The 18,050-nt window shown below is 43.7% G+C and overlaps 1 protein-coding gene across 1 annotated transcript; it reads right to left on the bottom strand.

Annotated features, from left to right (window-relative positions):
• Nucleotides 1-4,719: 4,719 nt before the first annotated feature.
• On the bottom strand, nucleotides 4,720-5,304 carry CCDC70 (coiled-coil domain containing 70). The gene has a single exon (XM_054024282.1). It carries the CDS (start codon nucleotides 5,302-5,304, stop codon nucleotides 4,720-4,722), a length of 585 nt encoding a protein of 194 aa, XP_053880257.1.
• Between the last annotated feature and the right edge of the window lie 12,746 nt (nucleotides 5,305-18,050).

Here is an 18,050-nt window from a genome sequence, read left to right as displayed (position 1 = left end):
CACCACTTGCAAAAAAGCTTATGAAGAAGGAAAGCTTCCTACTGCTACAATTGGTAAAACTGGAGGAGCTTGGTTTGCCAGATTGATCACCAACAAAGCCAATACTGACAAACTACATGAAAAGGCTGCAAAACCCCAAGCCTCTAGACTGCATCGACATCAAAGCCTTATAAGCCAGTCACTGTCAAAGCCAATTTTAAAAGTACTTTATGAGGTTGTTAAGAATGCTGGAGACACAACAAAGTTTATGCAAACAAACATGGCTGTCACATCTATACTGTTTAAGCAAGAGATGCCACACACTACAAACTGGAAGACAACTTGTTAACCCTGAAGTTGGACACTGGTTCCAAACAAGACTGGCAAACGCTCACTATCTTTCTGCAAGAAACTCAACTGACTGGTTAGAAGCATGCAGTGCAAAAGTGAAAGACTCAGCAGTTGAAAAAGTGAAGAACTCTTTCATCACATTCAAAAAAATTGCATACATGGCTGATGAATGTATCGATGCAAATGGGCATCAAGTATTAAGTCAGTGTGTAAAATATCTTGATGTCAGTGGGAGGCCAGTAGATGCAGTAGTCTGCTCTACTGCAGTAGTCCACTCTACTCTGCGCTGAGATAGCCTCATTTGGAGTATTGTGTCCAGTTCTGGGCACCACATTTCAGGAAAGATGTGGAAAAATTGGAGAAAATCCAGAGGAGAGTGACAAAAATGATTAAAGGTCTAGAAAACATAAGCTGTGAGGGAAGATTGAAAAAATTGGGTTTGTTTAGTCTGGAGAAGAGAAGACTGAGAGGGGACATGATAACAGTTTTCAAGTACATAAAAGATTTTCACAAGGAAGAGAGAGAAAAATTGTTCTTGTTAATCTCTGAGGATAGGGTAAGAAGCAATCGGTTTAAATTGCAGCAAAGGCAGTTTAGGTTGGGCATTAAGAAAAACTTCCTAACTGCCAGGGTAGGTAAGCAGCAGAAGAAATTTCCTAGAGAGGTTGTAGAATCTATCATTGGAGGTTTTTAAGAGCAGGTTAGACAAATACCTGTCAGGGATGGTCTAGATAATACTTAGTCCTGCCTTGAGTGCAGGGGACTAGACTAGAAGAACTCTCAAGGTCCCTTCCAGTCCTACAATTCTATGATCTACTCAACTAGCAATAGTACAAGTTGCTGAATCTTCAAAAGACATTTTAAAAGCCATAAATGTAATGGTTCTTTATACTCTTTTTTTTTTTTTCAAAAAGAGTCCAAAAAGAGCGAACATCTTGGAAAAAATATAAGATGCTCTGGGACTGAATTTCAAATTAGTCCAACCTGGGAAAACCCACTGGCTTTCCCATGAGTGATCCTTGGTTGATGTCTTAAAATTACTGCAACAATTATTGCTGGCTTTGGAAAGTATCTACCAAGATGGGACTGATCTAAGTAGTGAGGCTGGTGGACTACTTTTGTTACTATGTTTAGAGAAAACAATTGCCATTCTCTCTTTTGTAAATCTACCGTTGAAACCATTTGGGTCATTAAACAATGCGATCCAGGCATCTGCTACAACAGTAGTAGATCTTTGTAGTAGATCTTTGTCCAGCAATAGAAGCTACACCTGGATCAATCAGAGATATCCATTGAAAATGTACTGGAAGAAGCAAGGACATCAGTCCAGAAGTTGACTAATGAAGGCACTTAAGTGAAGAGGACAAGAAGTGTTAACCCAGCTGCAAAAATACACACTTGATTCTTACAAATCTACAAAAAATGACTTCTGGATTCTGCTCACCCTCTAAGTAGCTTTTATAGATGCCTGTCTTATAAAACACCAACAGTTGAGTGGAGTGAGGCATTGCCAGCAATGGGGCTGCCATGTGATCAGGACAGAATAGAGAATTTGAACACAGAGTGGACTGTCATATGATGAATGAATGAAGATTTGACTTCAAGTTCTTTTTTATCATCACTAGTGGCTCAACCCAATCTTTGTGTTCTGTTTCCTGGAATGAAAGAAGTAGGAATTCAGCTCTTGCTACTCCCGGTCATAACAGCTACAGGCAAGTGTTCTTTTTCATCATTGAATAGAATTTAGTGTTCTGAAAGAAGTCGCCTTCTGCCTGATCCTGTGAATGAACTAATGAACATATCCACTGAAGGACTGGAAGTACTGGGCATGCGAGAAGCCACCAAAGATGAACGCACTGCATTTGAGAAGTTCATTAACAGTTGTGCAAAATTACAACAAGAAACTGCAAAGGATGTAAACACAGTGCTTCACTGAAGGCTTGAGTAGCCAACTTTAATTTGTGTGATGATTTTAAAACATGAGTTAAATCTAATAAAATGGTCGTGACACATTTTTCAGATTTTACTATGGTTCCATACAGCCCACCTTTCCATCACAGTCTCATATTTTGGCCCTCACCCCCTTCTAAATTTAAACACCCCTGCCCCTTCCTGGGGAAAATGTCTGTGAAAACAGCCAATCAAGCCTATCCCCTTCTCAAGCCATAGGCTTACAAGGGCCAGTCCAAATGCCCCCTGAAATCCATGCATATTTTAAGCTAAATGTTTTTTAAGGGGAGCTACTAGAGGTTTGAAAGCATATTGGTGTATCCTTTTCTCCTACTAAACTTCTGGCTTTTCTGCACTGTGTTGTGTAACTCCTTAAGTAGCACAACCATTGTATTATAATGACAGCACTATCACCGATAACACTCTACTTGGCTATATGAGAAAAAATGAATAGGATCTTTCTTAAAAGCATTTCATGTACTTCAGGTTCTTCGTAAGGAAAAACATGTCTAATTTTAGTTTAAATGGATGTTAATTTGACATGCTGATTTGAATAATAGAGATAAATTCCCATGTTTTTTTTTTTTTTACATTAAAATATATGAAATGACAGGTGCCTTTTGAATATTCTTATCTTCTGAAGGATTTTTTTTCTTTTTGCAGTATCTAATGATACAGCTCTAAAATGTATAATAGGGAACGCTCCTGAATTTGCAGGATGTTAGACTGGATGGTCTAATGGGGCATTTCCCATATATTATTTATGACTATAATAGGAGGTTGCAAAACATTCCTACTTTGGTTGAGCCAGTTAATGAGAAGGTTTTCATGGGGTAGGTATTCATAAGGAGTTGTGTATTCATGTATTTCTAAGACAAGCCTTTGTGTACAATTTGTTCTGAATACAATAAAACAGGAGAGTCTAGCTCACCCTTCAGCAGATCACAAATGTAAAAACTGTATTTGAAGGTGTGCTTGACTTATACTGTATACATACCTAACAAATGCAGGTGTCTCCAAATTCTTTAGCAAGAATTGTAAAGGACTCTCTCATTATGGTGTAAACCTTTTAAACATAAAACACTGTCTAAACCTCAAACATGTTACTAAAGCTACCACAACGGATGCACACGTAACAACTTTGACTCTTAGTGTTTACCAGGTTGACTCTGATTAACGTTTTTCACAGTCTGCCTTTGTCCCTCTCCCCTTTTCATCTCACCTCTAGCTGCAACAACAAGGGACAAATACAGAAGATTTATTTCTGTATCAACTTCCATGGCTCTGAATTTGGTGAGTTTGGAGAAGAGCATTTTGTTTCCTCTTCAAAAATAGTCTGTGAGATCCGAAAGAGCAAGAGAACAAGGTCTGTATTATGGTAGTCATGTCTTTCCTGAAACCTGGACATCCCCAGAGTTCTGTTCAGAGTTTCTTTTCTTGCCTTTGTTGCAGACAGGGATACAGACATTGACTACATATTGCACCCAATGGTTATCTAGGATTTTCTATAAGGAGCTCATGAGGAATGAATTCCCAGGAGAGGATAGTGCTCCCTGTTTTGTGTCAGACAATGGCAGCTCTGAAGCTAGATATGATCCAGGGCTATGTATGTAGCCTTTCTTCCCACTCCCTGACATTCATGCTCCCTCCCACTACTGTCTTATTTCTCCCTTTCAGACTGACCCACTCCCACCTCTTTCTCCAACTGACATCTTTTTCCTACTATTGTTGGGTTCCTTGCTCCCTCCCAATTTTCAACAGATCATCTTCCCATGTCGTGATTCAGGGGTGAGACCCAGACAGATGGAGCTGGAGTCCCGGAAGAAAGTAAAGGATGACCAACAATGACCTATCCACATCAGACTCCAGAGACCAATGAGGAGGAAGATCAAAAGCATAATGTTGGGAAAGAGCAAGAGTTTTCTCATCGCTGACTTTAGCACAATGTCTCTTAAATATAAAGAGGGGGCCTAAAACACCACTGCCTTACTCCACTGACTCGAATTACACTGGTGGAGCAGCAGTGACTGACAGATTTATAATTATGATGATCTAGAACTCAGCTGGTAAATTCTCTTTCTCTGGTGTGTTAGCACCTACTGAACATCAACCTCCTGCTTTACAGGTGAGAGGTTTGGAAACTGGGGTGGTGCATGACAGCTTCAGGCCATCTACCAATGCACAAGATCCCAGAGCAATAAATAATGTAATGACAACCTAAATGCAATCATCTTAAAGCAAATGACACTGTAAAATAGTTCTACTGAAATTCGATTAGGCTTTTATCAGGTTTCTGGGGTCAAAGAGGCTATTTCAGAAGGGTAATCAAAGCAAAGAGGGTAACTGACTAATTCCACAGCTGCTTCATCATATGTGACTTTTCAAATATTGGTTTTGAATCCAGCAGAATAATTTACACCTTGTTTTCATTCCCTCGGGCTACCCACTTCCTCTAAGAATATCTGGGCCATGACTCCCAGGAGCATTGATAGCTACAGCTAGCAGTAATTGTTCTCCTCTCAGAGGGCCAAATGCCCCCTCCCAGATAGATTTTTCATCTTCTTGGAGGGCTTTTTCATCTTCTCGTAGGGCTTCCTCATCCTCCCAGAAAGCTCTTTCTTCTTCTAGGAGGGCTTTTTCATCTGCCCAGAGAGCCTTTTCTTCTGCCCACAGGACCTTGTCCTCATCCAGGAGAACCTTGTCCTTTTCCCAGAGGAACTGATCCTCCTTCCAGAAAGCCTTATCCTTCTTCCAGAAAGCATTATACCCCTTCCAGAAGTCCCTGTACCCCTCCCAGAAGGCTTTTGCTTCTTCCCGGAAAGTCTTTTCTGCCTCCCGAAAGGCATTTTCCTCCTCCCAGATGGGGTTTTCCTCCTCCCAGAAGGCCTGGATCGCCGTCCTGAAGGCCCTGATCTTCTCCCGAAAGGCATTCATCTTCTCCCAAAAAGCCTTGATTTCCTCCCAAAAAACTTTCTCATCCCACAGCTTCTTGATGAGCTGCTTCTGGCGGGAGGTGTAGGACATCTAGAGGCAATGGCAGTTTTATTCATTCACTTGCCAACCTTGATGAAAGCTCTCGTCTCTTACGGAACCTTGTGAGGGCAAGGTATGGTCCAAGCCCAGTCCAGCCTGTCACATCCTATAGCCCATCAGATAGAGAAGTGTCAAGATGTCAGCAATGACTATCGTAATTGGAATTGCTCAAACATATGCAGTAATTGTGTAAATCGGGGGGGTTGAAATATGGCTCCACCAGAAATACAGATGTTTACAAAGTGAAAAGCCTTCTCTTTGGACGGCACTTATATAGCATCAATTAGTGCAGTATTTGGGCAGGGATCCTGTAGCTCATTGTAGGTGTAACATCTGGACCAAGATTTTCCAAAGTGATTTTCAAAAATGATTTTGGGTGCCTCTGTTTTTTGAGTGCCCAACTTGAAATCTTGGCAGGGACCTGGGGTTCCTGAAAGTGCTGAGCACTCACCCTCCAAAAATTAGGCCCCTTGCAGGTCACTTGAAGTAGGCCTCTCAAAATGGAGGCACACAGAATCACTAATTACCCAACCAATGGAGAGAGAAAACAATCTGGTTTTCTATTGACTAGCGCTGCCTCATAATTCCTGAATTGAGAGAAAAGCTAATTACTTATTTGTACTGTTATATTTATTATGAATTATTGTACAATGCCTCAGGCTCCAGAGCAGGGTGCTTTATAAATAAAATATCTTTTTATTATTTGATTATGCACGATTTCCTCTACCCTTTGCTGGAAACTTAGGAGAGGCTCCAGGGATAGCAGGGGCAGTGCAGGGAATGGTGCCTTCTCTTGCCAATGGTGATTATCAAGGAGATGGGAAGTGTGTGATACCTTAAACCCCCTTCTTCCTTGATTTCCCCTCTCCTTATGTGAGATCTAGGTGTTTAAGGGACTTACCAGGATAGTACCCAGTAGGTCCTTCCAATAGCCTTTGATGTGGATGTGGGAATCTATGGGGATGGTCTTCTAACATCATCCATTCCACTCCTGCCATCCACTCCCCATCCCACTGCTACCAGTGATCACTGGGGCGAGTGGGGGCAGAGTGAATGAAAGAAGCCACTTCTAGACTCTCTCACGGCCATTAGGATGAGCTGTGTGTCTAGCAGCCCCACAGTTGGAGAGAACCACCGCCGGGAGTCCTGTGTGGATGAAGAGGAACTATTGGTTCTCCTGGTCTCACCTACTCCTCTGATACTGCTTTGCTACTCCTCTGGCCTTCTCCTGAGAAGGAAGATTAACCATTCACTGGCATAGCAAAAGCTGGGAGGCTGTGAATGTGCTGCCTGGAGTGGGGAAGAGAAGGGGGGGATAGAAGTGATGTTCCACTGCATCCTTGCAGGGCTCCTAGCAGCACACCTCAATCCCCACTCCCTGCGAGCCTCTCAGTAGTCACTGAAACAACAGCGATTTCTCAACAAAGGTGATTGCTGGCAGTGGCTCCTCTGCACCCACCCCTCCTGTGGGACTCCTGGGGAGGCAAGTCCTTTTCATCTAGGAGACCAGTAAGTAGCATCTCCTCCTTTCCCACCCTCTGGGATCCCTGTTGGTGGCAGTCAGTGGGATAAAGAAAGTTCAATCCCATTTATCTCCATACTAACAAGAAGCTGCCTGAAAACAAAGGGGAGAGGGCGCTAGACCTGACCGCAACATATGCTCTATGCTGGGGAGAGGAAGGGATCCTTGGAGGAGCGGCAGTGACAGATCAGTCCCAACTCTTTGGGAGACTTTTGAAGAGCAATGACATAGCAGCACCAGGAGGTGAATTTTGCCATTCCATGCACTGCAGCTGCTTTGGCCTGGTCCTTCCCTGAGGGTCCAGGAAGGAAGGATTCAGAAGCAGTTAGCAAACAGACGACAGGATTGTTTGAGTCTTTTAAATAAAAGACCCACACTTACTCACACCCTACCTTGCCTCTGAGTGAGTGTCAGCACTCGTTCCATTTGTTCATACTCACACCCTTACCATGCTTTAACTTTTATCTCTCAGGAGGAACCTTTTCCTCCCACATCTCTTCCTCTCTTCCAGCAGAGGATTGGAGGAATCCAAAGGACACGATTCCCCTACCTCAGGATAAAAGTAATTCACACAGAGCTTTTAATGGGAGTTATTGTATCATGTAGAGGGAGAATCAGATACTGTATTAAAGGAGAAGGATTTAATTCTGAGTTTCTTACACTTAACAGTCTAATCACCAGTAGACTGATGGCAGCCAATAAGGAGCTCAAATATAGCCAGTCTTCTTTCAGATTAAGTATCTCACATTTGATATTTCTATTACTAGGCAGCAGGTTTAAAACAAACAAAAGGAAGTATTTTTTCACACAACGCACAGTCAACCTGTGGAACTTCTTGCCAGAGGATGTTGTGAAGGCCAAGACCATAACAGGGTTCAAAAAAGAACTGGATAAATTCATGGAGGATAGATCTATCAATGGCTATTAGCCAGGATGGGTAGGGATGGTGTCCCTAGCTTCTGACAGGATACTGGGCTTGATGGATGTTTGGTCTGAACCTATATGGCCGTTCTTATGTTCTTCTCTCTTCTTTAGTTCTCAGTGTCTCACCTCCTGGACTGCATACTTTTCCCTCTCCTTTTCTCTTTCTTGCCCTACCTCCAACCAACAGGAGCAGAGTGAAAATGGTATCTGCCTTGTTAGTTTCACTTTGCTGGTCCTGTTGGGCCACTAGAGAAGTGCTATGTGCAGAGCAATACATTCATTATCCTGCTCTACCCAGCATGTTCATTTCCAGTGTTTTCTGGCCTGCCACAAATCAGGGATAATTGAGGTAATCGGCTCTTGGCAATTGGTTTTGGCACATTTACTTACCTAATTTTGCCTGAGCTATAAAAACAATTGCATGAGACACGCTTCTATAGTCCAGCTAAGTGAGGCACATAACCAATGTCTCACTGTATTTAATGCAACCTGATGAACTGATTTTTACCTCATGCATGTATAATTTGTTAAATGGTAGAAAGCAAAGACAAATCAGACATCTTCTGGTTGCTTAGTTCTACCTCTAGGGAAGTCATAAAGAAGGGTTTTACTGATGCTTCAAGAGCAAGGCCTAAAATAGACAATGAATATACAGTGGGGATCTTTTCCAAATCAGATCTGGTGCTTAGAAGACCAAATTAGTAAGCCATCAGTCCCCACTTGGAACCTCCCTCTCCATGACATGCATGTAAAATGCAAAGAAAGGGCTTGAAAGCTCTTTTTGAAAGGCTCAGTGAAAAACAATTTCATTTCTTCTTATATCATGTTGCTGGACCACCCTTACAAAAATGCAGGCGTAACTTTTTTCATTTTGTACATCATAATTATCAAATAGAAAATATGACTAAATTATATCATTTTGTTCCACAAATCTGCAAACACTATTTCTATTAGGTAAAAGTAACAGTTGTTGGGTCATTGCTGATCTCTCTAGATGTGTAGTAATGGCTGACATCTTTGATGACAATCTGAGTTTAGCCTTTGACATGCAGAGGCCTTATGGATAGATTGATAAAATAATTTCTTTACCCAAAGAGATTTTTTTTCTTGATGGTGTGAACATCTCTAGACTTCAGGAAGTCAGACTCCAGGGAAACATAGTAATTCTGCTTAATAACAATACATGTACTACCAAAACCATAACATTTGTAACAAATTTAAGAGAGACTGTACAATACTTACACAAGTGTGGGCCTTAACCCCACTGGATGTCTGATGCCCTCTGGGGATTGCCTAGCTAAGATTCAGGTCAGCTATAGTGATGTCATTTCACAAAGTACAACACCAATGACCCAAAGCTAAGTAATATTGAAGTGAGCTTATGGTGGTCATTGGGGTGGAGGTGAATGAGGGAGGAGCCAAGAATGGATCTGGGTTCCCCTCTCATACCTTACGGTAAAGGATCATCCATTCATGGGTTGTAATAAATAGAACTATCAAACCCCAATAAACTATGTAGCATCTCAGCTTGCATGTTGGGTTAAGGATTCCTGCTGAGGGACCTTAACAAAACCGGCTTGCCTCAACATACTTTAAATATTAGGCAAATATAAATATTTTGGTTTTATTACTATATGTATATGAAGCTTGAACCTAACGTAATAATCACACTATTGCATCTCCCATTTAAAAAACACATTATATGAAGAAAATAGAGACATACCTGTCATGCTGGAGCTATAACTAAGCTTAATGGGCCCAGCTGATCATAAACCTGTGGCATAAAGACCAAGATATAAAGAAGTAAAGCTGGGCTCCTAAAGCCATATGTAGGCACCTACTGTAAATAAGTGACCTGATTTGTTCGAAAGTGTTGAGTACCCACCAGCTGCCACTGAGGTCAGTGGGAGCTGCTCGGTGCACAGCACTTTTGAAAATCAGGCCAATTATTGACAGTAGGTGTCCAAATATGGATTCAGGTTCCTGTTCCTGAAAACCTTGACCAGAATGCTGATTGATTTTAGTGGGGCTTCTGCCCACAGATGGTTTTCAATATCTTCGTTATCTACAATGTAACAATATACAGTATAATATAAATACTCATGCTTTGGCATGTATAATAGCTACTTAACTGAAAGGAGAGATTGTCAGTTTGTTTTCCCCATGATTAACCTTTAGATGTAGAGGAGTCTATCTTTTGTGTTTCAGCTAAGTTATAGAATGTGAAAGAGTGAGTCACAGTGTTCTTTCCATTATAGCATCTTTGAGCCAGATTCACCTGTATGCTTCAGCTGTGTTGATGACAAACAGATAGCGCAGAGGAGAATCAGGAAGGAATGAAATGAAGTTCCAAGTGGAGAGTGAGAAATTGGAGCCAGAGTGTGTAAAGATTGCTGGGGGGCTTTTAAGGGAGGATGGAAAGTTGGGGCCAAGAAAAAAGAAAACAAACAGTATAAAGAGCCTGAGAGGGAGGAACAGAGAGGGTCTCTATTAAGCAAACGTACAATGTACATATCACAAGCAAAATAACTTGTAATGTATTAGTGAGTAAATGGACTGCTGCCCTCTATTGGATCAAATCATAATTGTTTAATTGTGTGTCATAAGCCTTGTGCTGCTAACAGCTCCTTTTCCTTTAGCACAAGTGATAAGTGCCTGTGGTTATTTTGGAGAACACGGATTTCAGATCTATCCTTGCTTCCACTATGAAGTTCCAAATAGTCAAGATATGCAGCACTGAGAAAATTATCAAGCTCTACAGGAGAGAGCCACAAATTTATTACAGTGTTTTTAGTATCAAATGTTGACGTTCCCAACTAGCTTCTGAAATTTCCAGCACATCAAGAACAAACCACAAGTTATCCAGTCAAGGATGGGGTGCCTGGGCTGGCTATGGAGAGACTTCTCTGATCTATTCAGTTATTAAAGTTGCAGTTGAAAATGTTAGATCACCATCAGCGTGAGAATAAAGATTTCAGATATCCTTTTACAAGTGAAAAATTCAAAAATTGGAGTGGACATTTAGCAAATTTGTGGCAGTATCCCAGAGATGAAAATAAAATTAAACAAATATAGTAACAAATCTAAAAGGAAAAACTCATGCTCTTAAGCTGTTTTTGTTTGTTTTTTCTTCTGAATCTCTGTTAGGGATTTATTACAGTCCTGGGATCAAAAAGATAGATAAAGCTCTGTTCACATGAGCTGTCATTCCTTCATTTCCTATCCAATACAATATTTATACCTTTCTCTAGTTTGCGGAATGTGGACATGACCGCCATCAGCATTTGTCATTGCAACTTCAGGTAAATGCTTTCCATCTATATGCTCCTAGGCACCAGTTACACCTTCCCAAAGGACTTACTTCTTCGCCTTCTTCAGAGCTTTCTCCATCTCCTGAAGTGCACATTTTTTCATCGAGAAAACATCTTCTTCCACCCAAACATCTCTTTCTTCAATCAGGATGATTCAGAAGTCAATTTATATGAAGGCCAGTTCCTTATTCCAGAACACTTCAAACATGTTGCTTTAGACCAAGACAGCTTCCTTATCTTCCAGGCAGGTCTCTTGTTTCTTCTAAAAGGCCTTTTCTTCCTCTCATATGGCTTATTGATGGCTTGAACTTGTTCCCAGAAGACCTGGTAGGTCTTTGTCTTCTCCCTATCGGTCTTAGCCTTCTCCCAAAAGGCCTTTACATCTTCCTAGAAGGTTTAATTTTCCTGCCTTTTCTGATCTCTCTCTTCTGGGGGGTAGTATAGTTGAAGGAGGATGCCAGTGGATGGAAACAGCAAAATGTATTCACCCACTTTCTGAACTTGGAGAAAATCGTCACTTATCCACATGTGAGGGGACTGTAGCCAAAGTCCTGTTTTGTCTGTCACATCTCATGATTTATCAGATAGAAAGTGAATGACTGGGAATAGAGGTGATTTGTGAAGCAGGGAACTCTTGGAATTCCTGACTACCCAATCTGTTCCTACTCTTGCTGTTATCGATGGAGCTGCTGGCGATAATGGTAAGTTTCCTCCTCTCCCCACTCCTTTAATGATCTCTTTTTGCCCGACCAAATCAAATTCAACGTCTAAGGGGCCGAACAGACCTGGGCTTAGATTCTGCAGCCCTCCTTTCCTCCCGCCAGCAGTGGCAGCCCCACAACCTGGGACTGATGTTCAATACCAATTGTCCCTCTCACTGCCACCGGTTAAACATTATTGGCCTGTCATATAGAGCTGAAGAGGACTGACTCCTTCTCACAAAGCATCAGGGTAGAAGGTTAGAAGGAGCTGCTGTAACAAATATTTTGGGGAAGAAAGGCCTGGGGGAGAGAGTGAGCCAATTTTGGGGACCTAGAGGGTTGGTAGGAAGCTGCATGGAGCAGAGAATGTGCCTGGACATTATTTAGATCTGAACAGACCTGCTTCTTGTCTCCCACGTAGATTGCTCCTGTATTGTGGATGCTGCTACCATAGCAACAACTTCATGCAATGTGAAAAGGTTCCAAAAGACAAAGAGCCCACAGTGTTCCATTGTGGAATGCTCCACTCAATCATACCAGCCATCTATAATTATTATTTATATTGTCGTAGCACTTAGAGCCCCTAATTAAGATAGAAGCCCCATTCTGCAAGGTATTGTGCAAACACCTCACAAGAGACCATCCCTGCTGCAAATAGCTTAAAAAATAAAAGCAACAAAGGGAAGCATCTTTATGTCCATTTTGCAATGAATACTGAAACACAGTTTAAGTGACTTGACCAATGTTGCACAGGAAGTCTAACAGAGCTAGGAATTGAACTCAGATCTCCTGAGTCCCGGTCCGTATTTTAACCACAAGAACTTAAATCTCAAAGCTATGAATAACGAGTTACTTTTTTTTTTAAACTGCCTCTGAACCCACCAGCTCCCTTTGGCCAGTTGCACCAGCCAGTCTGTGTCACCAGTGCTGACTGAACATTCTAATCATACACAATTCATTAAGTAAATTTCACAGCCACTGTGAGGCTTGGGATATAAAATAACTGTTATCCACCCCTGGCCAGGGATGGAGCACAGGAAATGATGCAGAAACCTGTATCCAAGTGACCATACAGAATGACTGGAATTCCCCAAACTGGGACTTGGCCTAATACTGGGCTGAACCTTGGAACCCTAGGTCTTTGTTAATTATAAGTGGCTGAGACTTTCAGGCCACAGGATCATTTTGTTTCCAAAAATACTTGAAATATGGGGTTTAGAATGGAGATGATGCACCTGGGAGGCTCTCACGTCCCACATGGGACTGAGGGAAGCATTTCACTCACTCTCACACCACAAGGAAGCAGCAAGTTCTGAGGAACATGAGCATATGGAGCCATGCAAGATGTTAGCACTCTGACATGTTCTAGACCCCTCATCCCTTCACAGGCGTTCAAAACACTTAGCTCAGAGAGTCAGTATTAGCTCCATTTTACAGATGAGAAAACTAAGACACAGAGGGAAATGACTGACTCAGCCAAAACCATGCAGTGAGTTAGCAGCAAAGCCAAGACTAGAATCCAGATGTCCTGGTTCTTGGGCCCCTGCTCTGATCACTGGACAACTGGCTTCTCTGGATTCCTGCATTTCATGTTCTGAAACCAACAGTCCATGAAACAGAGGAGGCTGGTTGGGCAGCCTACGCTCAGCTGGGAGCCTCGTGGCCCTGACCTACTCATCACAGACAATGATGACGCAGCGATGTGATTTGCACAGTTGCTGCTAGCAGTCCCAAAACATTTTGGTCTCAGAAAGGGGCAGAGCAAGGTGAGTCAGTCAAGAGCCAAACCGAGGTTGTGCAGCGGGAAGGACAGGACTTTTATGCCATTCCTGCCTGCTTTGGGGTGCTGTGCACCCCAGGGGGAGAAGTAAAGATGTAGAGTGAAACTCCTTGTGCCCTGCCTTCAGCAAACATATCTCAGGGCTAGGCAGAATCTAGCCTAAATTATTGGGGAGAGCTAGCTCAGTGGTTTGAGCATTGACCTGCTAAACCCAGGATTGTGAGTTCAATCCTTGAGAGGGCCATTTAGGGATAGGGGGGAAAAATCTGTCTGGGGATTGGTCCTGCTTTGAGCAGGAGGGTGGACTAGATGACCTCCTGAGGTCCCTTCCAACCCTGATATTCTATGATTATTTTTATAGCTTCATCTAAGCAATTGTATGTATTGATGCTGGCACTCTGTAATTCCTGGAACATGGAGCAAACAACTTAGGACACTGCAATTTTTCATGTCAGTCCTTGGTTTTAAACTTTTTCTTTTTGAGGCAGCAGTGGTGAGTGCAAACTATAACACAAATCCTGGATAACCCAATTCTGCCTCAGTTCAACGTAACATTGAGATAATCTGTTTCTGTTTTGGATTTCTGTTGGAGACCACTTTAAAGACCACTTTCATGGCTGGGAACCCTAAAACTAGTTCTGGCCATTTTCAATCACTAGTGCACATATCAGATACCACTCTACCCTGTCTCTCTACTCTGTGAAGATAGGGACTGAAATATGCAAATATCCAGCTCCTCTAGACATTTCAGCCCTCTGTCTTCCCTCAAATAAATAAATAAATAATAAATAAAAAGGAATAGAGAGACGGAGGAGAAGGACAGCACAATGTTCACAGCCACCATCATCAACATCAACTCACTCTTCCATTTCTGTCACTCTCTGTCTGCTTTCCCCTCTCCCCTCTTTTCATTTCTTTATTCCTCTTCCTGATCAGGCTGGATTCTAAATTGAGGCCTAGATTCTTTGCAACATGTGTTTACTTGATGTCACACAAGAGAGTGGATGGATTCTGGCTAGAAATGGCCAGAAGAGAATTCCTTTTGCAGAAGGGAATTCCATGCTAGAGTAGCGCTGCTGGAGGCAGCAGGACCAGCTCCTGTGACACCTGCTTATGAAACACATCAGGCACAGACTGGGAATGCCATGGGGTGGAGCAGAGATTGATTGTACTGATTCTCCACTGGTATAAAGTTCCTTAGGTACCTTTTGCCAGTGGTGTAAATTAGAGCAGCCCCATAGCTGTTCTAACTAATGTTGGGGCCCAACCAGCACTGAGTCAAGCAACTGCAACTGGCTCCCTGATACTCTACCCACTTCTCTGCACTAAGATGATACAAAGCAACAAAGGGTCTTGTGGCACCTTATAGACTAACAGACGTATTGGAGCATAAGCTTTTGTGGGTGAATACATGCATCTGATGAAGTGGGTATTCACCCATGAAAGCTTATGCTCCAATACGTCTGTTAGTCTATAAAGTGCACAGGACACTGTCGCTTTTTACAGATCCAGACTAACACGGCTACCCCTCTGATAAGATGATACAGGTAGATTTGATGCTTGGCTCTTTCAGCCATGTAATGGGCTTAGATATTTATCATCAAACTAACTTGCTTTTTCTCTCCCATGTTATGGCTGCTGGAACCAAGGCAACAAGTGGCTGGATTCTAAAAGAGAGAAGATTCCCAAAATCAAAGTGCCATTTCATAACACTGGCTTCCCAGGAATTAAACTGAAACTAAGTCATAGCCATTTTGAGCTGTGTCACAAATTTCCCCAGAGTAATGGGAGGAGGAGGAGAAGGTGGCTGTCTTCTTCAAACAGGCAATCAGGAAGAACATCCCCGAACTCTGGGACTTCACCCACCGGAGCACGGGCAAGAAAATGTTCTGCTGCCCTGACAAGAAAACAGTGAGCTCTGAACATGGGAGAAAGTTTTGAGATGTGTGGTTGAGTGAATGAATGCTCCCTCAGCTCAACCATCTATTTGTGTCAAAGACATCATTTATTCTTCTCTTCTATTTACTTAGAAATAGGGAGCATTTATGGATTATGCTGAGAGGTGTTGAGCTTCATACCCTGAACATGTATCACCACCACTTTCTATAGGAAAGTTGGTCAGTAATTGGTATCTGTCAATCACTAGTCATTCACTTAACTGTCTTTACTGTGGTTCCCAATGCAGCATCACATATTCATGCAATCAGTTCCCATCCCAGCTAGTGTCTCACAGGGACATACTTGCCCACTGAGTGAACCTTGGAGCACAGTCCTACCTGGTGAGATTCCGAGGCGCTACTGCACTGCTGTGCGCTGCCCGTGCCTGCAGGTGCCACCTCCTCAGCTCCCATTGGCCGCGGTTCCTGGCCAATGGGAGCTGCTGAGCTGGTGCTGGGGGCGGGGGCAGCACGCGGAGCCCCTGTGTCCATTCCTCTTCTTAGGAGCCACAGGGAGATGCTGGCAGCTTCCCGGGAGCTGCGTGGAGCCGGATAAGGAGCCTGCCTGCACTGCCAACTGGACTTTTAACTGACACCTGGCAACCCTACTGGTGATTGGAGCAAGAGTCAGGCCTAGTGTTTGGAGGAGTTAAGGGTCAGAGCCAGAGACAGGAACCAGTAGTCAAGCTGAGGGTCAGAGCTGGAGTTAGGAGGAAGCAGGATAGGAACAAGGCAGGTACAGAAATGATCACAGCTGTGGGCATAAGTGTTGAGCAGCCAGTTACCTGCTGCTGCACTTAGGAGCAGGCCTGCTAGCTCCCTTCAGCCAGTCAGGCAAGCTGGCCAATGAGGTGATCCTACCACAACTCAGCTGAGCCCATTAATCTGCCTGGAGGCTGGGCTGGCTAGGCCTCAGGCTCAGCTGAATGGGTTCGCTCCTGACACCTGAGGCATCACACAACTCTGACAAATGGGGGCTTTGTGCCTTTCCTAGAAGGTGGAGACAACAGCTTGGCCAGCTCTTCAAAGCATTTCCCCTTTCTGACCAGCACTACTTCAGTCTTGCTTGAGCCAGCTCTTCTCCATCCCAGAGCTAATTTCCTCTCAGTATTCTGGTGGTGGTTGCAGAGAATGAGATATGTAGTCAGGCTTGGCAGAATTTGGGGTTTGTTATATTAGCAATTTTAATGGTTAAGATTGATTTTTAATTTTAATTCCCCCCCCCCTCCCAGTTTGTTTAACTGTTTTGATTTTTACAGTTGTGGGAAATGAAGCAGCTGGGGCTAGGGTTAGGGCAGTGTTGACAGCAGGACTGCAGGGGGCTCCCTGTGTGGCCAAAAGGCCTAAGACACCTGGGCACAAGGTGTGGGGGAGGTTGTGGTGCTGGCCCAGTGGAGCAGAGGTGGAGGCGAGCCCTTGGTGGCAGGGCAGGCCGCCCTCTGCTGAACTGCCGAACAGTTCCTGCCTGAGGATGGCCCACATGCTCCTGGCTGGTGAGTGAGCCAGAGGGGTTGTGGAGCTGCAGGGGGCTCCCTGCATAGTCACGGGCCTGATGACACTGGGTCCCTGCAGGCGCAAGGGGTGGGGAAGGCTGTAGGCTTGGCGGGCAGAGCAGAAACCCCTAGCCTGGGGTGCAAGGAGAACAACGATACTCCAGCTGAGGGGGAGACCATCCCTGCTGCTGAATGGCTCCTGAGCCAAGTAGCAGTGGGATAACCTCCCCCATGGCCAGGGGCATATCCTCCTCCACCTTTTTGCAGTTGTGGCCAGGGGTCTCTGCTCTGCCTCACTCGGTCTGCAGCCTTCCCCACACCTTGTGCCTGTGGGGATCATGGTCACTTGCTGCAGTCCTGCTGTCACGACCCTGCACCCTCACTCCAGTGCAAGTGAGGCTGCAGAGGGCTTCTGCACTGCCACAGGGCTGGTGACACCAGATCCCTGCAGGCACAAGGTAGGTGGGGGAAGCCGCACTCATTGTGTGTGAGCTGAAATCAATGTTTACCGACATCTTATCGATTTAAACTGAATCCTGCCAAGCCTACATAGAGCTGAGTGTTAATGGTGTACTGCTGGCAGCTACCCCATGGTATCTCACTGTCTCTACCAGCGGTCTCATGTAGCTATTAAAGAGAAGCAAAGATAGTGTGGATCCCTGGCGGTGTTGCCCATCTCGTCTCTGAGTTCTCACAGAGATGGCAGTTGTAATTACAGTGAATTCGAGCAGAATCAACTGTGCTAGCTACAGCATTGACTGCTAGTGAACACCAAAATGTCGTCTCTGGTTTGCAGGAATCTAGGCCTGCTACATCTGCAGCATTGACTCTTTGCTGGGGGGATTGGCCCTGATTCATTCCTGTTGTTGTTTTTTTTTGCAGAGATGTGATTGTAATAATTGCATGCTGTAATTTCTGGAATTCCATTTGGCTTAGCCGTTAAATGCTATGGAAAGCAGTTGAAGTGATTTCACACATACCCCTCCACTGCTAACCAAAGCAGCTGTGAGCTAAATATTCACGTCTTGCCTTGAACAATGGAAAAATGAAAGATGTATTGAATTTCTTT

This window comes from Malaclemys terrapin, chromosome 1 (assembly GCF_027887155.1).
Source record: "Malaclemys terrapin pileata isolate rMalTer1 chromosome 1, rMalTer1.hap1, whole genome shotgun sequence".
In the NCBI taxonomy this organism is placed as follows: domain Eukaryota; kingdom Metazoa; phylum Chordata; order Testudines; family Emydidae; genus Malaclemys; species Malaclemys terrapin.
The sequence above is the reverse complement of the archived record's forward strand: the minus strand, read 5'-3'. Positions and strand labels throughout refer to the sequence as shown.

What these genes read in the sequence shown, in the direction of transcription:
- CCDC70 (XM_054024282.1), bottom strand. Translation starts at nt 5,304, where the DNA reads ATGTCCTACACCTCCCGCCAGAAGCAGCTCATCAAGAAGCTGTGGGAT.